The sequence below is a fragment of the Dermacentor variabilis genome, chromosome 7, assembly GCF_050947875.1.
Source record: "Dermacentor variabilis isolate Ectoservices chromosome 7, ASM5094787v1, whole genome shotgun sequence".
NCBI classification, from domain to species: domain Eukaryota; kingdom Metazoa; phylum Arthropoda; class Arachnida; order Ixodida; family Ixodidae; genus Dermacentor; species Dermacentor variabilis.
The window spans coordinates 160,069,726-160,093,618 of NC_134574.1; the positions used below are offsets into that span (position 1 = coordinate 160,069,726).

Below are 23,893 nucleotides of genomic sequence, written 5' to 3' on the forward strand. Positions count from 1 at the left end.
GCAGGAAGGACTTGTATGCGTGCATATTTTTACACACCTACATGCATACTATATACGGTTGACTTTTGTTAATTGGACTCCGACAGAACCAATGAAATTTATCGAAATATTTAGCAGGTTGAAATAAACAAGATGATAAAAAAAAGCCAAAACACACCATTGCTTCATTTGACAGTATTTTCCCAAAACTAACACACTCCTTATTTCTGGGTGCCCAAAGTGAGACAACATAGAAATGACATTAAAGCTCCTAAACAAGGTTGAAATCCAATTTTCTAGCAAGAAAAATTGGCAAGGATTTAATATGTGTGGCACAATTGCTGCACGGTTTCTTGGAGTCGGTTTCACTTTGCTGCAATACAGTTGTTTTATGTGGTAAAGCATGCAGATGCAGTTGTGGTTTTGTATTGTATAGCACCACAAAGACAATTTTCGGTCCACTATAATTAAGAAAAAATGCATGCGAAAGAATTTGGTAAATAGCGTAAATGGACATTGTGAGCTACCGTTATTTTTTGTCTAGGGCAGGCCGAAAATGAGCATTTTCGATGAGGGATGGCGTGTGTTCCACACATTTGCTGTCCACTAAGCTCTGCCAAGGCATGCTGCCACTAAAGGTGTTGCTATTGGGGTCACTGCAGGGGTCATGTGCATGCATGCTGACTTGTCAAGTTCGAATTATGCGGCAAAGGCTAATTTTAGGATCAAAATAATAAAAGTTTGACCCCATAAAAATGCATGTGCACTGGCTGGGACCTTCAGTCCTGATCAAGTTGGCTTGAGTCGAATTAATGGACGTCTGCTGTACACACTTTTGTTGCTGTTGTTTTTTTATTAGATAGCCGTTTATGATTGTTTTCTGTCCTTGATTTTTTTTGTATTTTGTTCTCAAACAGTGTCTAATTCATCCACTTGATAAAGTGCACTTTGCTTCACCACTCAGCAAGTTGCCCCCATGTTTCCATATCAGGTAACTGATAGCTGGCTGTTGTTTGCCTCTGGAATGGTGGCACACCTCTTGCCTCTAAGCACAAAAGCTTCTATTCTCGCTTTTGTATGCTCCTGAGCAACCTTGTCGCCTTGCTGCCTCATTTCGCATGTTGTTCTCGTGGTGCAGGCTTCTTACTTCTGTGCATCATTGTTGCTGCACCCTTATTGTCGTTTGTGGTGCTGCACTAAATTAAAGCTGAACTAGAGACATTGCGCAGTTCTGGGTTGCTCGACCAGGGCGCACCAAAGTAATCGGAATCCGTGAACGTGGAACATGTAAGCAACCATAGAGCACGAACTTCTGCTACATAGGCGCTTTGGGCTCTTACCAGCGAGAATTTACATCACTGGGTAAGAGAAATGGGGACAAATAACTGCTCTTGAGTTGAGGGCAGGCACTCCTCTTGTTTTCTGGTATTTCTTGACTGAATAACTTTGGGACTGTGTACACCTGTCACGGCGATTCTTGTTGCATTTATCTCTCCAACAGTCAATCCACGCAACCTGTAAGCACAAGACAGTGGCTTGAAAAGTGTTCAGAGGTCCCTTAAGCTAGTCAGGACTAGTTAATGCCAACTACGGAAGCAACTGTATGCAAAATGGTTTGAGTACCCAGGAAACATGTAGTGCCACTGTTTTTTCTGCTAATAAAGATCCATATTTTCTGCCTAGCATCACCAAAGATAATGTGTACTTAATTATTCTGAGAAAGTGGGTGAGTACTGCATCCAAGCATGGTAATAAACAAAACCTTTTGCAAAGTTCAGCTTGTGTGTGAAAGTCCAGTACAGATAAGTGACTTGTCAACAGTTAAGCAAGAGGAGCCATTTACATTGAGATTCTTTATAAATGCTATGTTTTTATAGAACATTCTGTAGGGGACCAATGTAGGTGACATCTTGCCTTGTGCATATTTCATGTACCCTTAGGCTTCGTCAGAAAAATCATGGCAGTGGCTGTGCAGAACCTGTTTCCAGGTGCCAATTACCAAAGGGCCATAACTTCATTGTTGGTCCTTGAGTCTCTTGGAAAGACTTTTCGTGCGGACCCATCTGGGAAACAAAGATCAACACACAAGACAGGCAAGTGCATTTGTAATTACCTGAAATGTGTCTCCTTGTACAGCTTGGCACTACAGATGGTGGCTGGGTGTTGGGCTGTGGAAATGTTCCGTAGGGTTAATGTTGATAATACATTTAGAAGATGGATAGCTTAGTGAGTCGAGTGGTTGTTTATAGTCATGGTAGTGGTTACCATATATGTGACTCGCATGCGTCTATTGATCCATTATTTTGATCTACGGTATTAAGGTGAAGGTTTGGCTTGTAATCTGCCAGTTGAGATATATACATATGTGAAACATGAATGCAACTGGTAAGCTTATTTGGATAATATTTGCTGCATTTAATGGGAAAAGCGAAGCTCTAGGGACTGCTGAGAGCATATTTTCATTAAAGAAATTTGCATGTTTTGCAAAAATTTGTGAAAAATGTGAAATTACATAAGGAAGAATAAGACGAGTATAATGTTTATAGCTTCATAACCCTGCAGCAAAAACAGATGTATAATTCTGTTAGTTGCACCTGATACACTTAAATCTCGTTAATATACCATATTCTTTATAACCACATGCTCTGATATGGGCAAGAAAAAAAATGCGATCACATACACACGAAAGCATGCAAGTGTAATGCTTCTCATGGGCCAGCAAAGAGTTTCCAAGAGTTCTGATGGCACATTTTTGACTTATTAAAGCATTAAGTGGATCATTGTGTGATGGCCTTTAAAATGCGGCATCTGGTCAGGTGGTACAAAAAAAAAACTTGTGACCTCTGAGCGAGCGGCAGGTCGAGACGGAAATGAGTGGCGAGCGCAGGCAGAAAAACAGGTGTTGTGTTGCTGACGTCACGCGGCAGCGGTTGTGGCAACATTCGACTGCGAAGCGAGAGAGACGGCGATGAAAGATGCTCACCCGGGGTCTGGCAGATTGCGCGGTACGCCTTGGAAGTGCACTACGGCAGAGGTTGCTCACTGAGTGAGAAACAAGGTGCAATGTGTTAAGTAACGGGACAAGGCATTTGGCCAGAAGTGCTGTTTTCCCCTGCCGAAAGGATGCCGCATAATTCTGCTCGGCTTGTGTTACCCATTTGTAACACACACTGGCGACAAGCATGCTGCAACTTTAGGTAGTGCACAAAGTGCTCACATGTGTCGTTGAGGAGGCCGACCTAAAGTGCCACACGTGTACTTCACACTGCGGCTCGTTATGTCTTGCAAGAGGTCTGGCCCCTCCGATCGTATAGCTTAATGCATTACCAAGTGTGCAGCAGGCTTGCACCCTCACGTTTTACAGGAGTGTAACATGCTGCCAAACTTTTCCGATATGGGCTGGGAAGAGCAGTAAATTACATGCATGCACTTTGCAGCGTTGTTAATACACAATGCATTCGGTGGGACCACAAGAGATCGCCATGCTGGCTTGTTGGTTGTGGTCCAATCAAGACCAAACAATCAAGTGAAAAACCTAATTCTTTATTTACTTTGTTATATCTGATAATTTGTTATATCCATGTTCGTTATATCAAGGTAGAAATGGTGTAGAGGTTAAAGCAAACACAGCTAGCGTGGTAGTTCTCAGTCTATGTAAAGCTGCTAGTTTGTCTTCACGGAATTCACAAAAGTCCTCTCCACCAAATGCTAGTGGTATTTTCTGAAGTCCGATGTAATAATAGTATTGTGCCGTCGCCCAAGCTTTTGTGACGACAAGGCTGAAGTTCGCCCGAGAAGATAACACTCTGGCTGTGACTGGGTGATTTTCTCGGCCATTGCCAGCACACCCGTGTCCATGGCCAGACTGGCTTTCACAGTAAACGTGACAGCCAAGGGCTCCTCGGTACCCTGCAATGTGCCAATTTTGTCTACTGTAGACCCAAAGTCAGATGCAGTTTACAGGATTGTGATGGCTATTTTTGTTACAGATTTGTGGGAGTTGTAAACGTGATGTATAAATATATATATTTTTTTCTTTCTTTTTCACTTCTACGCCAGAAATATGAGCAACAGAATTTGTTCGTCTAGCCGGTAGTTGCATGTCTTTGGCATCGATCCGCTTGACAGGTAACAAGCTAGCATTCATCTCATGGTCATGAGTGAGATGGGGTTCGTGATGCTGATTCTTCATCACATGCTACCACATGCATTCTTTTTGTTTTCTTTCTTTTCATCTGTTGATTAGATAAGGCAATAAATGTTTATATGTATCTGTGCATATGTGAAAATAAAATAAGTTGGAAGACACTGCTCTGTGTTCTATACTGTTTTTTTTTTTTTTTTTTTTACTGTGTGTGTTGTGTATGGTTCACTGAAAGCACCATGGATTTGCAATTACGACTTGCACAGATCGGCACCTTTATAACATTTGAGGGCATCAATGAAAGAAATCTGCCATAAATAGTCACAGAACTTAGATTATTGTTTTTTAAATGTTTCATTTCATTTAACTTTGTACAGTGTTTCCATAAGGAGGGCATTTCTCCATCTCGCATGTTGTTCGCATAGGGACTGCAAGAGCTAAAGCCCCCCTCCTATAATGCGTTCCCAAGTATGCACTTTTGTATTTGACACACCCATGCACAAAAAAAAAAGCAAGAGTTCCATTGTATAATACAAACAGATATGTTATTAGCTATGCAAGCTGATTTTTACTTTTTCTTTATTTTTTGAACATGGAAGAGAAAGTGCCTTGTGATGCTTTTGCAATTGATTTCATGTGTTATTTCTTTCTTTTAGACACCTTGGAAAAATTCTTTGCCTCTGAGATGGGCCGCTTTGAACTGGAACCAATGCATAAGAGCATAAACGCAGCCTTTCTCACAGCTCTTTTTCATAATGTACTAGAGGTAAAAAGAACAACACATTTTTTTAGCTAAGCATTTGTATACACATTTATCAAAGTGACAAGTTACAGTTGTTTGCGCGCTAACTTTGCTCTAGGTAGCCGCTGTATTGTAGTGCTATTTTTGAGGCAGTGTTACACTAATTTATTTTAGTTCTAACAACAAGCCCAGTTGAGGTGAGCTAAGTGTTGAGTGGGCTGCGAGTAGACCTTGTCTGCGTGTTATGGATCAGAGGCAACCAGGTATGCACACATGTGCAGAAAAACTGCAGCACAATTAGAGACCATTGCAATAGAGATCTTCGATCATTTTAGTTTGTCGGTGAAATATAGCTTAAATATGATAACTACTAAGCACATCTTTTGGCTTAGCAGTTCCTGAGTAGGTCGTTTGTCTTCCAACATTGTTTTGTACTCTCCATAAAAGGATTTATGGAAAGATTTATGGATTTATGAAATTGAGCCCAGTGCGAAATGACAGTTTGGCTGTTGCCAGTGCACTGCCAGATTAAATTAATGTTTATCCAGGAGTGCAGATTCTTGGGCCAGTTGGTTCATTGCATCAATTGAAGTCATAGCGCTGGATTGACACGGAGAAGAAAGACGACAGGATGTGCGCTACTACTACGTAGCACGCATCCTGTCATCTTTCTTGTCTGTGTCAATCCACCGCTATGACTTCAATTAATGTATATTCTCTTCGTATTGGTTCTGAGCCTATTAATATTACCACGTGCACAAAATTTCACCACAAGAGCTCTCGTGATGTGAAAAAATGGAAGTTCCCGTTGTCTTAACAAATTTTAAGTTGTATTATGTCTGCTGCAGCATAGTGCTAAAGTAATGGGAAATACCACAAAGTTCCCCTTTTCAGAAAGTAAGATATTGCAAATTATGCTGAGTAACAACTGCAAAGAGCTGTCGGACGGCCTGTGTACTTGCAGAGTAGTGAACAGAGCTGAAGCATCACCATTTTCTCTATTGCAAGCTGAGGCCCTCATTTCATTCAGGTTCGTCTCTGTGCATTCCGGCTCCTGACAACCGACGGTTGCCCAATGTTTGAAAGCGGAAGCGATCTTCAGGATGCACTGCAGGATGCTGCACACAAATACCTTGCTAGTCCTAGGCCCCAAGACAATGCCATTGGTGCCCTATTCCTCCGGCTATACCTCACCAAGTAAGCATGCTACCCTGACCCACCATGACAAGTACTGTTATGGGCCTACTTTAAAGACAGTAAGAAAAATGTTGCAATAGAAAATAAATATTTCTGAGCTCTAGTGTAGGCTGGTGGCCAGATGAAGTCACTTTAGGAGTGGGGAGGCGTGCAAGTGCTTAGCCAATAATTGGTGCAGAACTCAAATTTCAAGTTCCCTGTTTTGTTGTTATAATTATATAAGAAACAGATCAGCTATTGTAATCTTCCTTTTCTTTCAGTTATCTTCTTTCTCTTTTTCTCTATTGTACTGAGTGGCCAATACTATGTAGCTTAAATGGTGTGCAAATGGCATCTGTAAAGCTATGATGATAGGCAAAGTGACCGATATTGGCAAAAGACAGCACACAGTAGCACTCACGTGCCAGTTATTTAAGGCAAAAAGAATTCATGAGGAAAACAGTTAATACACCTCGCTTCATTCAGACTTCTGGATGTGCAAATGCTTGTTTCGGTGCTTCTTGATAAGAACTGAATTTTTTTAAGTGCATGGCTTTCATTGGGGGGGGGGGGGGTCTGAAACAATAAGTAGCGATGCATTATTGGCCTGTTTGATAATATTGTTTAAAAGTTGAAAGCATGTTTGATGAGGACAACTCAAGTTTGCATGCCAAAAGTTGACGAGGGAGTTGTGGGTTGATTGCTTTGATATTTGTCTTCCCGGCTGCCACCTGTCGTCGGCATGCAAACACACTCTTGGAGCATTTGTAACATTTCATTGTCACACTAAAAGGTAAAAGTTATCCTTTATGTTTCCCGCTACTCGACTGAGGCAGATTACACTCTACTTTATAATTAACAAGTCTCATTTATATGTATCGTACTTCATTCCGATTTCCCTATCTGAGCACAGTCATAATATAGCTTGGAACCTCAAATCTTCCTCTGAAAATTGCCAGAAATCACAAAGTGCAACATTTTTAAAATAATGCATGCAACTCTCTACCTCCGTGTTGAGGACAAACAAGGTTTGGAAAAAATACATTTCATTTAGACAAAACTGACATTGGTAAATTAGAACATTTGAGAGCTCATTATATTTGTCGTAGCACCTCAGCAACCTTTTTACAAAGGTTGCTGAGGGCATGTTGTACTAGAGCTTTCATTTGGCAGTGTAAGTATGTTGCTGTATCAGTTTGAAATTAAAGTTCTAATGTTAGGTCAGTGGTTCCTTCTCTTTTTTTCATTCTATGTGCAAGCGTAAGTGGCCCGCTGCTAAAGTTGGTGATGCAATGCTTGAAACTGCGAAGAAAGCGAGTGCCGGAAGTGGAGAAGAGAATTTCATGCTGGGGAAAGTATGAAGGAGCGCGCTGAGCGTGTGGCAAAGCAACGTCACCTAGAGGAAAGCCTAGGTGGCATTGAGCAAAGCGGGGAAGGAGAAAAGAGGCAAAGTGTTGTGGAGGAGGAGGGCAGGCAGAGGTGTGCTGGATTGACCGCCTCTCAGCATGCACAGGCAAGCATGAACACATCACACTCTATGACTGTGGACACTCGCTGTCAAAACAGCGTGATTAAGAACGGCAGCAGCAGCGAGCGAAGTGACTTTCATGCTGTCTATTGCTTCAATGCAGACTGAACAGCCAGAATGCAGCACGCACAAAGGTATAAGCCATCTGCAGATTGCTTTCACTGATCCTAACATGCAGTTATTATTTGCTAAATAGGGTAGTCAGAGTGGCCTGATCAGGATGGTTTAGGGGGACTGATAAACCAATCTTGAGTGCACACAGCCTTAGCACAAGTGACTATCACTCAATTGACTGTAAACCCTAACTAACCATGTGAGTGACTTTGTAGTCTGGCAACACCCCATCCATCCTCACAGAGGACCTGTGCCTCCCCATTCTGTAATAAAGGACTTTCAATCAATCAAGATAGGGTGCGCGCGGCCACACAAAGTATGCAGTTGCTGCCGAAGTGCAAGTTACCTCCCCCCCACCCCCCTCTCTCCCGCGCTGCCTCCCTGCTTTCCTCCCTTGCATGTGATTCGGCTCACTGTCGCTTGCTTTCACTTGAATATACAGCATACTGCACACGGGGACGATGCTGTCGCCCTTGAACTTCATACAGAACTACTATGGCAGACCACTATGGCCACTTCCTACAGACCACTATGGCAGAAATGCATCTGGACTGTTCATATCATTGCAATCGCAGTTATATAGGAATGCCGCCCATACTCTTGTGCGTAACCTGCATTCATGAAATGAAACATCACAACTTTTTTTACCAGCCTGAAAAAGGAGCCAAAGCAGCTTGCTACAAAGCTAGAAGAAATCTGCAGCTTGGGTGAAAAAGCTTTCTCAGCATTCCAGCATGATCCAGTGTCCGCATCGGCAAGCTTCCCACTTCATGGTAGACAATTTTTTTCTTTATTATTTTTGCATATATCTGAAGTTATAATTTTTATGTATAAATTATCAACTTGTCTTTAATCCCTTCGGATTCCAATTTATTTCCCTTCCATTCAAAATTTAGTTTGATCATATTTCTTGCATCTTCACTGTCATGAAAAACATACAACTGCATAATAGATTAAGGATTTTCAATTCTTCAGGGAATTTTGTCAAGTTTAGAGAATGTGAACTTCATGCGAGAACTCTCTACAGTAACGTCAGATGAGAACATTATCATTTCCATGTCTAAAGCACGTATCCAGCCACTTGAGAAATATGCCTGATGTAAAAAAATTGTGAAAAATTAAAAATAAAAGAAGGGAAACCTGCTATGTGACGACATACTGACACCGAGAGCAAGCAAGGAGCCATCTGCATTCTAACCCTTACATATTATTCAAACTCGCAGCACAGGTCCAATCAGAAGTGTTTCAAAATTATGCGACATATTTGAAATGTCCTTTTATTTTTGACGCACTGTCTTGGCGCACACAGTGGTGCGCACAGTGCTTGAAGGGGTTGGGAGTAGGAATAGTGTGCAAGTAGGGCTTGTTGATTTTTAATTGCTAAGGGCAGTCATTGAAGAAATAAAACAGAAGCTCAAGCACAAGGTACACAGTTCCATCCTCATTTGATCGCTGTGCTGTTTTTCCTAATTGATTTCACCTGTAAACTACAAGTGTTGGAAGACTTTGTCCTTTGTCCAGCCTTCATGTTTTGCTTGTCATGCTGTCTTACTGCAAAAATTACTGGCATTGTTGCATCATAATGCAGGTATTCAGAAATGTGTATGATCATTGCCTCATGTAATGTTACTTTGTGATAGTTTACTGATGCCTTTGTTGCTTACCACCTACACGATTGCCAATAAATGTGACAGATAGAGTGAATTTACAGATGTTGACAGAAAGTGGCATTAATGATTTTGCTTTTAACCAAATCAGTTGGGTAGGAGGATGCACTATCATTAATATCAGTAATTTCCTGCTACAGGCAGGAGAGGTAATGCAGTCAATAACTTGATTGTTTCGTGTGAAGCTGATTTTGTCCTTTCGCATGCCTCTGATTTTTGAGGTGGGAAATACAGTTGGCCCTCAGCATAACTAACTAATTAGATATAGCAAAGTAAACCTAAAATATTTCTCACCATTATTATCATGTAGCAAATACATGCTTGTAATGAACGTTGGATACAACAAAGGTATTTTGTCATTGTGACTTCATAGGTTTGGCAGTATTGCTTAATTCGCTTATCGGCACAAGTTCATCAGTCATCTTTCGCAAACATATCTGAATGTGGGACCATTTCATTTTGTACTGAATTGTGCCTGACTTTGCAGGCTGCCTTATGTAGACAACATACAGCATTACTGAACAAGACAGAGAATGCAAATCACGCATGTGTAGCACTCATGTCATGCATCATAGCTGCATTCTTCATTACAGGTGCGCTGTTGTCTCTGGTTACCTGCCTGAGTGATGTCAAGTGCATACTGGTAGCTGTGCAGGGTTGCAGCATGGATGGGAACAACAGCCCCATTTGCAGCATTCTCAACAGGGCATTGTGTCTTGCTAAGAGCTCCCTCTTACGCTCACTCCTTGTCATGGTGCCAAAGAGCAAGCAGCACATTCTTGGTTGGTACTTGCAGCTAGCTCTCAGCATGCGTTGCAGAGCAGCTCCTTTGTAATGGCCGTACTATACGTAGCAATCTCACCAAGAGCTGTTCACTTTGCCTATAGTACTTACGGTACATTTTTTGCCCAGACATACCTTATTTTAAGCAGCCCAGGCTCATAATCAATGGCTGCATGTAATCCTGGCCAATGTCACTACTGGTCATAACTACAAAATACCATGCTACTGCTGACAATCGTGAGCGAATTTGTTGCTGCAATTCATATAAACGTAGTCAAAACAAAACAGGTTTAGAATTGGTAAAATAACTGCAACTGGTTGCCTGCAGTTTTTATGTTTTGTTTCTGGTATCCTGCAAAACTGGTTGAATTGCTCTGGATCACCTCGTATCAGATGCTGTGCTTTTCATCTGTTACAAGATGCTGTGAACAGGAAGCTTGACCAGTTTGCATGTGTGTATTTGAGTTTTCGTGTGTAATTACGGGATCTTAGTTAACACCGTCTTGAATTGCTGTCCGTACATTATACTGTACATAATGGTCCGTACGTAGTTGCTGTCCGTACATTATATTTTTCTTTTGGAGGATCCATAACTAGCCTTCATTTATGAATTCTGCTTTCTCTTTTTGTGTGTGTTAAAGTTTATCAGTATATGTATGCAACAATAAAATAAAATAAGAACGGCTGCTTTGCAAAGGGCTTTTTTTGCAAATTTATGTTCAACTTATAGGTTACACATCCTTTGGAAAGCCTTTAAGAAACTCTCCAGGCCTCTGCTTCTATTGCAGTACAGTAAAAAAACTTTATGTACCTATGCATTTACAGAACTGTGTTTGCAAATATATGTTATAGTACATGTAAAAGGGAAATCTCGCCAGGGTATTTCCTGCCATGGTTTACTGGTACTGCCCTTATCTGTGCAAACATATTTAACTGTTAATGCCTGACTTCCTTACCTTTTAATTTCTTCATTGTGTTAGCCAAACATTGCTTTTAATGGCAAGTCTGCCAATATAGATACATATATAAAATGTTTGCTGGTTTGTATTTTTCAGGTGCAGCAACTACCAGTTCTGTAAACAGAGCAGCGCCTTCCTTCGAAGACACAAACCTAGCATTTGCAGAACTCATCAGAGACCACGAAATAGCCACAGGGATCAGATTTACACCAGAAGAGCTGCACCAAATTGAAGAGAGACTGGCATCATTCTGTTGGCACTGTATCAAGGTAAACAAAATGCACAGAAACACCTTGAATATATTTGATATTCAATACAAGCCTCTATTCTTTGCATGCTGATATCGATGAGAAGGGTACTATGTTTACTTTGTTATATTTGATAATTCATCATATCCATGTTCACTACATTTTCACGTTGTAGCAATGGTGAAGGAGGGGACAGTAGTGAAACATTTGAGCGACCAAAACTAACTGTTTAATGGGCGAACCTCTGGCCAGAGAGACAAGTAACACAAATGCACAACAAGAGTGGCAAGCACAGTCTGCGATTGGCGAAAATCTGCCCTGCAGGTTGAGCACGCTGGCTTTTATACATTACTTTGCAAACATTCCAGCGCAGTCACTGGTGCCCGCATGCCTTCCAGCAAGTACTGCACAATTTGTGTCGTGTGTACGATCAGATTACACGAGGTTGGGTGACAACATACGATGGATAGAACTACCAATAACATACCCGCCATGGTTGCTCAGTGGCTATGGTGTTGAGCTGCTGAGCACGAGGTTGCGGGATCGAATCCTGGCCACGGCGACCGCATTTCGATGGGGGCGAAATGCAAAAACACCCGTGCACTTAGATTTAGGTGCACGTTAAAGAACCCCAGGTGGTCAAAATTTCTGGAGTCCACCACTACGGCGTGCCTCATAATCAAAAATTTGTTTTGCCATGTAAAACCCCATAATTAAATTTTAACTAGCAATAACATTCGAGAGACTTCCGATACATGCAGGCGTGTACTGCGCTGAACGATTAGTATGTTTAACATTTGTTAGCCGGTGCAAAGTGGTCACCAAAGGAAGATGAACAAGTACACATGTCAATGTTGAGGTTTTACTGTACATTCGAACCCACTTATAACAATATTCAAGTGCCACGAAAATTCCATTTAATAACTGGGTTGCATGAAAAAATCTAAATGGGCGATGGCAGAGCTGCTGTGAGAAAACTGTAATGGCTGGGAGGCCAGTACCCCTTCCCACCTTCTTCCTCCATCCACTGATGATTGTGTTCACTCATTTAACTGCTTCCTGGGTGCTCCGATCGCATGTAACAAGCTGCAGCTAGTAAACAGGTTATTTCACCATGGAAAACATACATAAAAGTTGACGGTGCAGCAACTTTTCATTGTCATAACCGATATATTGTTAAAACCGGTAGTGTTATAAGTGGGTTCAACTGTATTGGTAACTATGAGTACTACTTGTACAAGTTGAAGTTATTTTTGTTTTGCTTGCCAGAAGCAAACCACACACATCTGCTCATTTTAGCACGTGCAGTTTTGCTTGTGTACTCGTGAATGTTAATTGAGGTTTACATTCCTGTGGGTTCAGTCAGTAAAATTTAGAATTCATATGTATATTGAAGATCTCCTTCTGAGTATGGGTTTCTTTAATGTATTATGGGCAAAGTAAAACACATAAACAATAAATATAATTTTCAAACAAATGTCTTGTTTACAAGGACATAGCATAGTGAAAAAAGAAAGGGAAATTTTGTGCATCTTTTGCGATAAGAACTGAGGAGTTGAAGGGTAAACATGCAGTAAGCTTTAGTTTTGTACTAGGTAACATGTTAGATTTACGGTTTTGTCGTCTGTTTCAGCAGAAGTGTACCTGGAGGAGCAGTAGTACCTCCTTTAGCCATCAAGTGCTGATACAGTCAAACTTTGATATATTGCCACCTATTCACTCCAGTCTTTTCTCATTGTGGCAGTCTTTTCCATTGTGTTAGCTTCCCAATTTCATTCTGTATATCATGTGGAATTCTTGGAATGACTTCAGTGGAGCACTTGATGCTTTTGGCAGCTCATGTACTGTCTCACCAGTTGTACTCTATCCGTGCTGACTGATCTTTAAGAAAGCACATTCTTCATTTTTGCTGTCCCATGCAGAACTCATGTTTATTGTTGGACATTGTGGCAACTATTTCTCTAAGGGACAATGGAATATCTTACCCACTGGATAGCAGGTCCCTGCGTGACATTGCGGACGCTCTGGTTGCTGTCATGACTGGATGCCGGCATCGTGTGAGTTGTTGACACATTGGCATTGCTTTTGATTAATCAGCTCAATGTTTTTTGAACAGTGTTTATTTAGGTGCAGAAGTAGACATACACAGAAAGGACACAGAACAGACTCAACATTGTGCCACATTCATGTCATGACGTTGAGCTTTCATGTGTTTGTTGTTTAGCGTCTCTCGAAGCACGTGTGGTCACTTAAAGTGCTGGGTACTTTTGCACTAATCACATGAAAATTTATTGTTGCATACTTATTTTGCATAAATTATGTCTAGATAGGATTACTGAAAAATAGATAAAATTTTCATCGCAGTTTTGCGTCTGCACCTGCAGACAGATGCAGATATCCACCACAGTGCCACACATGACAGAAGGTCAAGAAAACAAATGTGGTTTGGATACCCATGTAACCATAAACTAATGCAGGACAAGAAGGACACTTTCTTGTTAGGATATGGAGGTTGCACTGGCTCTAGTACATATTTAATGACATTAACTGGTTGATTTATATATTGTTTCCTACTCATTATACACAGTTATATCACAGTTCTCACACATTATACACGTTCTCACACGTTCTCAACGTTATATCACAGTTCTCTCCAACGAAAATGCATGCTCACTCATGTAGCCAAATGCCATTGCATTAATTAGCCAGCATGTGTGCCACGTGTTCTTGTTTGCTTCCTTTGGTTTTGCTAGAAGAACTACGGTGGACAGGATGCACTGAGTTGTAATATCTTACTTGCTGATATCTGTTATTTTCAGAAGTTGCAAGATCAGCATTTATGGCATCCACTCCCTTCCTAAGTTGCCACCTATTGCACTGTTCTTTGTTGTAATAAACATGCACTAACTTTCCCAGCATTCATTCTGAATAACAGTAAGCCCTCCTGATGAAATCGCTTTATTTGATATGTTTTTTTATGGTCCCATGTTATTGCAACTCTCTTATGGCTCCTCCACTTCTAACAAAATGCCACTTCAAAGGAACACTAAAGGCAAATACTAAGTTGATGTGGACTGCTTAAATCCCATTCCAGAAACCTCGCAACACTTGTTTCATGCCAAGAAAAGATTTAGTTTACGAAAAAATTGCATATGAAGGGTCTGAATACCTTTATCGCAATGCAAATCTCCCGCCACCTAACCAGGGAATGGTGACATTGCGTACGCCATCACCGCCCTTTGCTGCCATCGGTGAGTAAAACGGCGCCCGACAGACAGCAGCACATTTTTTTTTTTTTTTTTTTTAACGAGACGCTAACGCGCAGCCATGGAGAAATCGAGTCAAAACAAAGCGGTGGATTCACCACTGCAGCTGCTCTTAGTCAACTGATGAGGACCATTCGGGCATCCCACAACGTCACATGAAAGTGGAATTCTCTGCTACTTGCAGTTTGTGTGAGTTTTGCGAGCCATCAAAACCAGCGTAGCACTATGTAATAACAGAACTACTGAAATGCGAAAGTGCAGGCAGCGCTAAGTCGAGCACAAACGAAACCTTTTCACCGCCCGCGTTTTTGGTTTCAAGTAAAATTCTGCAGTGGGCTAGTTGGTTCGACATAATTAACTCTGTTGTGCAAAGCAATGAGGGGACAAGAATTAAGCAAGAAAAGCAACACACGACACTAGGTGTTGTATGTTGTTTTTCTCACTTGAGTTTGTCCCTTCGGCATTTTGCGCAACAGTGTTAATTACATTCTCAAAGGTAAAGCCAATGATTTCTTTCTAAAAATGAATTAGAACTGGGCAAGTAGCATTTTCTTTCGTCTTATAATGCAATACAATGATGTTTTTATAACAAGCTGTTGAGTACTAGTGACAGAATACAAATGATGAGTGTCTTCGTCATCGGGCAAGTACTTGAATGTCCTGGGGGAGTCTCTAATCATGTCCTGCATTTACTTTAATTTCTCGATTACTAAGGCTCTGTTCACGGTAATATTGACGCCTTAGAAATTCTCGAGCACCAGTCTATCACTTTAGCCTGACTTGCTATTTGCCTTTAGTGTACCTTTAACAAAGCCGATTTCCAGTCCCAATGACTTGGTAGCAACGGGGCTTTACTGTGCTTCTGCAGGCTATGCGCCATTGTGTTGCATTACTTCGTATGACCACATGTCTTCACATCAACAGCATGCAGTTTGATCAGAGCAGGATGCATTTATTAATTCTACCACAGAGTACATAAATACGAAAATAAAAAAGGGGTTGGGGTGGGGGAAGTGGATTGAAAAAAAAAAAAAGAAACAGAGTATGATATGCACACACCGCCAACAGTTACGAGGCAATGTCACATTGGTGGCATTGCTAACAAGATGTTGGAGTAGCAGCTTAATGCACTGGTGTTACTTTTAGAGCTGTGAACTGAGTGTAACATAGGCCATGAAGGAAAGAACAGCAGAAATGATTGCCTATACTTTACTACTGTATTTGAGGACCCTACCACAAAAAAACTGTTTTGCTGCTTGACTTTATCTTTGACTGCTTTGGGTCCTTAGGGAGCCATCGAAAGCTGCTGTGAATCCCTGAAAAGCCTTTGCCAAGTTCTTTCCAGCAGTAAAACCACAGAAATATCTGATATTCCATTCGACCTTGTAAAAAAGGTACGTCTCGATCTGTAAGCATGCGGTGCTTGTGCATGTTCCTTTTATCTGACCTTTTGTCTTTTCCTTCTTTGTCATTGAAATCTCAATAAAACAATCCGTACTGTTCATACCCCGATATCCTTATTTGATGACATAATATTGCAGCGGTATTGCAAGGCTTACTGATCATAGTAACTTGAACAGTGTTTCACGCCTCTGGTGCTTGCTTGCCATCGTTATGGTCATCCGCGAGGTTAATATTTAGTTTTCTAGGTTTTATATCCTCGTCTGATTTGTTTAAATGCAGCTTTCTAAGCTACCGTAGACGAGCTCATGGCTGAGTTTCAAGACATCACGGGAACAGAGCAAGAAAACAAGATAGACAAAAACAGTGCCATCAATCGTCAACTGCATTTTTTTTTATTACTGTTTCCTCCACATTCCAGTAATGTACTAACCAGCATTATGCTTTTGAAATCAAGGTCTGTTATTGTTCGCTGTAGCCTGTGAAAATTTATTTATTTATTATTTGTTTATTCATTACCTACATCTTGCTTGAGAGCATTACAATAGGGGGATTACAACAACGATAACAACATTCTGTCTGCACCAAGTGAGACAGTGCTTTGCATCGAAGTGGTACAGATTGAAACACATTGTTTGTGTGACATAATACACAGTCTGGATACTACGGGTCACTGTAAAAAAACATTTGACTATGCGAGTTCTTCGCAGTAGTGTGAATGTTAACTTTCTTACAAACACACGCAATCTTGCACACCTGCATGTCTGTATTCTCCCTTCTATATGAATAGGCTGATTTTCCTGTTCAGTTACCCTCAACGGTATGTCAGTGGATGTGGTGCTGTGTTGCTGTATTGTGTTGCTGAGCGAAATGCGAAAACACCCATGTACTTAGATTTAGGTGCACGTTAAAGAACCCCAGGTGGCTGAAATTTCCGGAGTCCCCCACTACGGCGTGCCTCATAATCAGACAGTGGTTTTGGCATGTAAAACCCCATAATTTAATTTTAATTTTGTTGCTGAGCTCATTGTTATGCGTTCAATCTCGGCTACATTCTGGTGGGGCAGAATCCAAGAATGCTCATGTACTGTGCATTGGATGCACGTTAAAGAACACCAGGTGGTCAAAATTAATCCGGAGTCCTCTACTGCAGCATGGGCCTCATAATAAGATTGTGGTTTTGGCAAATAAAACTCCTGAATTTATATACATACATATATATATATTATATATCTTTTTCAAACTCAAGAGAGAGCATGGCTTATGTGTGTGTCTCGTTCATGAGTGAGCTTCCATACTCATCCGATTGCTGTGCTTTTTTCCCTCATTAATTCTACCTGTGAATTACAAGTGTTAAATTTTTTTTTCAAAAATACCCCTAAAGACCCTCAGAGAGAGAATTACATATTACATGAATAAATTCAGCCTCCTTTGCTCAGCCTTCGCATTCTGCATTTAAACCCCACAATTTAGTTAATTTAATTAATTCCTTCATTCACAGCTTAGTCATATGCTTGTCTCGCATTGTGTTCATGAAACGTGGTGTCTCCTTCAGCTTTAGCAGTGATCGAAGGTAGGCTTGAAAGAGGTTGTACATTTTGTCAGCAATCTAAATAGCTTTAAACTTCAGTACTCAACTTTTATTGGCCATAACCATTGTTAAGTATATGCTAGATTAATTGTAATTTTTTGTATTATACATGCTGTTCAATGCATGCTGTTTATTATATGCTGTTCATTATGTTAATGTTAAGCTCAGTTACTTACGCCTCATTGGACAAATTTTAGGCTCTGTCATCATTAACATCGAGATCAAAATCCTCTTCCGTCACAAGGCGGTCAGCAGGTCTCCCATTACTCATCAGGGCTCTTCTTGAAGGAGAAGCAAGAAATGTCAAGGTAAATCTGGTTGCAAGCAAATATGCAAACAGCTTTCTTTTCATAACTTTTCACTGTGTTCAAATGTTGCAAATTTATTCTGCGGAAGCCCGCAAGGTGTAGTAAGATTGATAAAAAGAAAAATTGTCATACACCCGACTGTAGCATATGCTACAGGCAAGTGGATGACAATTCTCCCATTCCTGTTGAAATGTAGAACAAATGATGAGCTTGTTTGACATATGCACATGAAAGAATATCTAAAACCGACTAAAATTAGTCTTGCTTTTTGCTGCCACTTGCGGTTCTTCAGTAGAGCAAACACATACTTTTTAGCAAGACCTAAGTCTTGAGAGTGTCAACACTGTCTTCCATTGACAGTACGCAGTACACCAGAATGAGGCAACATGAATGCTCAAAGACAGCATAATTGTTGAGCTTCAATTAACTTTTGTTTGTAGAAAACCAAGAAACCCTCGCCATTTTGGGTGCTTTTCTTTTCGTGCTGCATTCATTTATCCCATGTTGTTTGTGTTGCATATAGTCTATCATCTTAAATAAACTTTCCTAAAGAAAAGTGCTGTTGCATTAGCTGACCTTTAGATGCATTATTTGCTGACTTTTTTGGGTGGGTTCCATTTCATTCCACCAAACGATCAAATCGGCCTACTTTCACATCTGCTGAGGGATTTTGTCTTTGTGTTAAAACACACGTTAACCTCATCCTTTTCCTTGACATTTTTCTGGCATATAAGCTCGAACATAAGCATATACTGACAAGTTATTGCTAATGATATTTATAAAAAACATCAGGTTTAGCAAATATTCTGTAATTGGCCGCATTACTACTTACTTTATTATTGACTATTTAGCTGCTTTATTATTATTTATTATTATTATTACTTTATTATTTACTTTATTATTGACTATTTAGTTGCTTAACTAGCAGATCATAGTGGCCTATACTAGGAGTAGACAACCGCAGTTTGAAATGTTGCAAACACTTTCTTTTAAGCTGAAATGAGGCATCTGCACTTTCAAGACCAGTCACCTTCGCATAAACAGTATTCGCACTTGAATTTTGACAACATCAGTACAGGGACAGATAAGTGTTGCAAAGGGCATTCAGTCCATTGAAGTCACCTTTATGCTTAGACAAGTAAATAAGCCTACAGGAAGTAGCCTGCTTTCGATGCTGTATTCACTTAGCTTTCTCTATTGCCATCTTGACACCTCCGTCTCAGGATCATCGTTATGCAGTTAAGCCTTTGCCAGCACTTTTGAGCACGTCACTTACTGCTGGGCATGGAAGCACATTTTTGTTGCCTCTGTCTTCTGTCTCTTCAGCGTAGCATGTCCTGGACTGTGGACTACTTGAGCTGCGTCATCGGAGAGTGCACTGAGCAGGGCGACGTTTCTGCGTCCACAGTGGATCTGCCCCAAGCAGAAGCGCTGCACGTCCTCTGTGCCGTTGTTGGCTCCGCATCATTGACAGCTGCAGTGATGATGCACCTTGGACGCATTCTGTGGTTTTGCTTCAAAGGCTTGGCATCGCCTTTCTGGGTAGTGAGAAATGCAGCACAACAGCTATACGGTATGTTTCTTTGCAACTCTTTCTGTAAGTTGTGGTGGCTGGATGCCATCAAAACTGAGCTGTTAGAAGAAGATAGAAGTTAGGTGAAGATACATGGGAGCAAGTTGATGGTGGTGGGTAAGAGCTGCCACCATTGATGTGACCTTGGCTTTATTTATATATTAGAAGAATTGCAGGGATTGACGCAACATGCCATTTGGCCTAGCCAGTGACTTGAGATGTTATGAAATTAGTGATGCCTGATCTGTACTACATTCTTCGCTTGAACCACATGCTATAACTTTCTGCAGTAAATCATCAGCAGTAATGTTGCTCCTACAAAACATTAGCAGTTTATTGAAGCTGAATGTGCTTCTTATCTATGTGTGTGTGTGTGTGTGTGTGTGTGTGTGTGTGTGTGTGTGTGTGTGTGTGTGTGTGTGTGGGTGGGTGTGTGGGTGTGTGCGCGCGCGCGCGCGTGCGTGCTGTAGTAGCTGTCCTGTAATTGGGCCTAATATCTCAAATTTACACTCTGTTCTTTCTTCTCTTACTCAACAACATACTGATGATGCTTGACTAATTGTATTAACCTAAGCAGCGACATGATAAACGTTTCTGCTTGGTCTTATAGCAGTAGCAATCAATACAAATGCTTGAGGCGCAATCATGCCACCAACACCGCCACCACTGTTGCCCTGCTGTACCACTGATGACGCATGCGCAGCTGGCATGTGGAGGGTCAGAGGTTCTTAGAGTTACAGGGTGCGTTTGGCTTCCAAAACAACGGAAGTGAAGTGGACGTACCATCAATGCTACGCTCAGTCACCTCAGTCGTGGAGCAAGGGCAGCGTTCCACCTTCTGCTGCTGTCATAAGCATTGCGCACATGCACACTAACATTCCTGCTGACCTGCTGCATGTGCTTTGTCAAGCTAACGTTATGAAATATTCAATCAGGCGCTAACGCCAACGGTTTCCTGTGTGCCCTACCTCATGCATCTCATCCCAGTAACACACCTCGATGAAGTGTGACAAGATGACATGCACAGGATGAATAAAGGTGTCGCACCTCATAAAGTGTAACACCTTCAACGCCGCTGGTGGCACTCATCATGCCAGACTTGTGCGACGTGGGGTAGCTGCCAGGGTGCTGTTTCTGCTGCCTCGCAGGAGTTGCCTTGCATGCTGCATTGCACCAACACCTCATACCCACATATGTTAGAACATCGTTCGAGAAGTTCAAGCGTAACACTAACCTTGCTATCACTGTCAATGCTTTGCCCTTCAGGTGAAACTAGAGAGAGAGAGAAATAACTTTAACAATATTTTTTTTCAATATACCTAATTTTCTGTTTAGAAAAGCAGAAGCAGCTTTGTTGATCGATTATGTTCAAAATAATTTCCCCCTCCTACTCTTTCTTTCTTTCTTTTTCGAATGTCAGGTGTGACAGCACCACGTGTGCTGGGACTAAAAAAGACGCGAGAAGAATTTGTTGGCCACGATGCCCTGAGTGCGTTGGACTTGTTTGCAAAGTTTCCAGATCTGCAGGTGTTGTTTCTGAACAAACTTGATGGCTCCAACGTAAACAACCACGACTTGTACTTTGTCCTTGACTTCCTCTCAAGACTTAAGCCACTTGCCATTGGCCAACAAGGACTGTAAGTAGCAGTTTTTTCTGCTGCTGCGTATGTTTTGCACATATCACCATATTTGGCATGAATGTAGCAGGGCCATGAATATAATACAGACAAGCCTTGATATAATCAATAAAGACATAACAAATTATTTTATATAACAGAGTAAATTTTCAATGTTTCTTGCTGATGTTAATGTGTAATGCATGTAAATGCTTATGATGAATATTTCATACAACAAAGGTACTAATTACCTTATTGGGCATGGATATAGCATGACTGCGAACAGTCATACCTCAATATAACGAACACATATGTAACCAATTATCACGCATATCAAAATAAATGCAGTCACCAACCGATAATTCAGACTTGCCAGGAACAGCCAAAAAGTCGGAATAATCGGGAGTTTGAAATATTGGGCTTGCCAAAAATGAGTGACTGTTTCACAAGTGCCCCAAAAAAACTTGTCAGCGCATTGCGGCACATGCGTATAGCTGGCTGGTCAGTCCGGATTTTAACCATTGTCTTGCTGTGGCTTGATTGACGAAAGTACACTTAGTGCATGCACGAAATCTCTATCCCCTAGTAATGTAACAGAAATCAGCTGTGCTGCTATAGCCAAACGAACGTGAGTTTCTTTGCAACAGCCTTTTTGGCACAGACATTGTGGGTGGAATTGGTGCCATTTGAAGCTACTTGATGATACTGACTGACAAAAATTCACAGTAGCAATCAAAGAAGTCGCCCAGCATCGTGTCACTGTTACAAATAAACGTAGATGCGGCCTTTAGAACTTAGCAGCTTGGCCTGACTTGTCACATATTTTGGGTGCAGTTGGTAACTACTGAATCGATTAGGATTCACTATATGACGACATCCATCCATGAAGACTCGGTGTATGTGTGCTGCGGGTGCGAGCGGTCATTGTAGTTTAGGCCCAATAAACCTGACAACTAGTTTTGGTGTCAAGAAAGCGCTGTCAGCATGGCTGGCATCCGAGCTGGTGACTCATCTAAGCAAAATTATTGCCCTCTCTGCTCAACTCAGTGCCCAAATTAGCATTCAGATGTGCAGGTGGAGTTTGAATTATCGAACAGCATGCTGTAAGGTATCTGAAGTTTCGGTCGTCTTTATGCATTAAGTCTCTACGGGACTGGTGGCGCTGCCGCGAAGCTGTCTGAATAATTGTGCGTGTCCAAATTATTCGTTGGCAACTGTATAGAATGTTTTTTGATGACATCAGCGTGTAACAAATATATGCTTATAATAGATATAGGGTATAGTGAACATATTTTTGTGTCCAACTGTATGTGTACCAAGTCTTTGAGGTCTTACTAGAAGCGTGTTTTAGGACTACATTGTGACCGACATCGTGTGCAGCAGCTACTGGCAAGGGCTCAAGAAAATGGATCTAATAGGCACAAATAAATGTGATATCAATGCTTGTAAGCTGTTCATTAAATGTTGGTCACCTCCTTTTAGCTAATTTAAATTGTCTGAGAACACTGCGACGTAACAAATTTAGTTCTGTCTCCACCAAATTCATCCTCACTTTTGCTTCATGATACAGCACTTTGCATCCTTATGTGTCTATGGGAGACATTACAGGAATTTGCTGAAAAGGACTGAAAATAAATACCTACTACGTATTAAGCTAGTGTGGTTGATACCATACATGGAATAACAAACTAGGCCTCATGATTAACGGGGGAAACACGTTGATGGCATTTTTACCAAAGCATTTCAAAAGCTACCATGTTTTCGTGCTCCTTTTTTCTTTCTTTCTTGCAAATGAGCACTCTGGGAAGTGTCAATTTGCAAGCAAGCCTTTCGCACTTTTGTTCACCACACTTTGGTACCTCTTTTCAATATACTTCTTCCAATGTCAGAAATGTGTTCTTTGCAAGTTGTACAAATAGCAACAAACTAAACCTAATGTTTGCAATTTTAACGATCGAAACCTAAGAACTTTCCAGTGCTTTCAGTGGTAATCTCTGTACTTGCAACAACGCCCTAATGTTGTTGAACACGTAGATCAGCTGCTGGTTCTAAATGGAATTTTGATAAGTGTGGATGCTTTGCTCAACGTAATTTGACAACATAGAGTTTGTTCACCTGCGAGTAGATTCCTTTCTCTTTTTTTATTTTTTTATTGTGGCAAATTGCACTTTGTTTATAATTGCAATGAGCAAAACTTTAATGAATTTCATTATTACAGGAAATCTCTGGAGCCATTTCGACAATGCATACGCAACCACCTGGGCTATCGTTCATGGAAGCTGCGCCTGCTTGCCGCGAAGTGCATCTCCTCTTTTTGCCAATCAACCCATGAGGAGGTCATGCTCTTGCTCGCAAATGTTGTGGCCCTCAAAGGTGTTAATTCCTGCAACAGTGTCCACGCACACCTTTATGCCGTCAATCGTCTCCTGAAAAACAACCCACTTTGGTTGGTACTGAATTTTATTTATTCTCATGATAATACATGGAAAGGGACCTCGGAACGAAAGGCCACAAACAGTGGCTTGTTGTGAATCATGGGGCCAAACATACGTAACTTACCTAACACCATTACTCCGTCTACAAAAGTGGACTATGCGCATCGTCACTTTTTCCCTGGTGCACTATCCCGATAGCACACTCTTTCAGGGACTATGTGTGCTGTCGTTTACTACTTTATGGAACTATAAGATCTCTTGCCTAGTAAGTAAGATAAAAAAAACTAACGCACCTCTGCCTCGTAAGATTTTCATTTTCCCATCACTAAACATGCAGCACACAAGCAGCAGCAATCTGAATAT

General features: G+C 41.1%; 1 protein-coding gene across 1 annotated transcript in view; it reads left to right on the forward strand.

Moving 5' to 3' along the window:
- Nucleotides 1-23,893, forward strand: part of LOC142588302 (tRNA (32-2'-O)-methyltransferase regulator THADA) — a 44,403-nt gene that overhangs the window by 6,496 nt on the left and 14,014 nt on the right. The window contains exons 9-20 of the mRNA XM_075699890.1: nucleotides 1,920-2,072; nucleotides 4,780-4,889; nucleotides 5,896-6,062; nucleotides 8,335-8,456; nucleotides 9,944-10,132; nucleotides 11,189-11,361; nucleotides 13,263-13,397; nucleotides 15,896-16,000; nucleotides 17,796-17,906; nucleotides 19,233-19,479; nucleotides 20,900-21,116; nucleotides 23,314-23,541. Of these exons, the coding sequence (XP_075556005.1) occupies nucleotides 1,920-2,072; nucleotides 4,780-4,889; nucleotides 5,896-6,062; nucleotides 8,335-8,456; nucleotides 9,944-10,132; nucleotides 11,189-11,361; nucleotides 13,263-13,397; nucleotides 15,896-16,000; nucleotides 17,796-17,906; nucleotides 19,233-19,479; nucleotides 20,900-21,116; nucleotides 23,314-23,541 (1,957 nt within the window). The remainder of the gene's footprint in view (nucleotides 1-1,919; nucleotides 2,073-4,779; nucleotides 4,890-5,895; nucleotides 6,063-8,334; nucleotides 8,457-9,943; nucleotides 10,133-11,188; nucleotides 11,362-13,262; nucleotides 13,398-15,895; nucleotides 16,001-17,795; nucleotides 17,907-19,232; nucleotides 19,480-20,899; nucleotides 21,117-23,313; nucleotides 23,542-23,893) is intronic.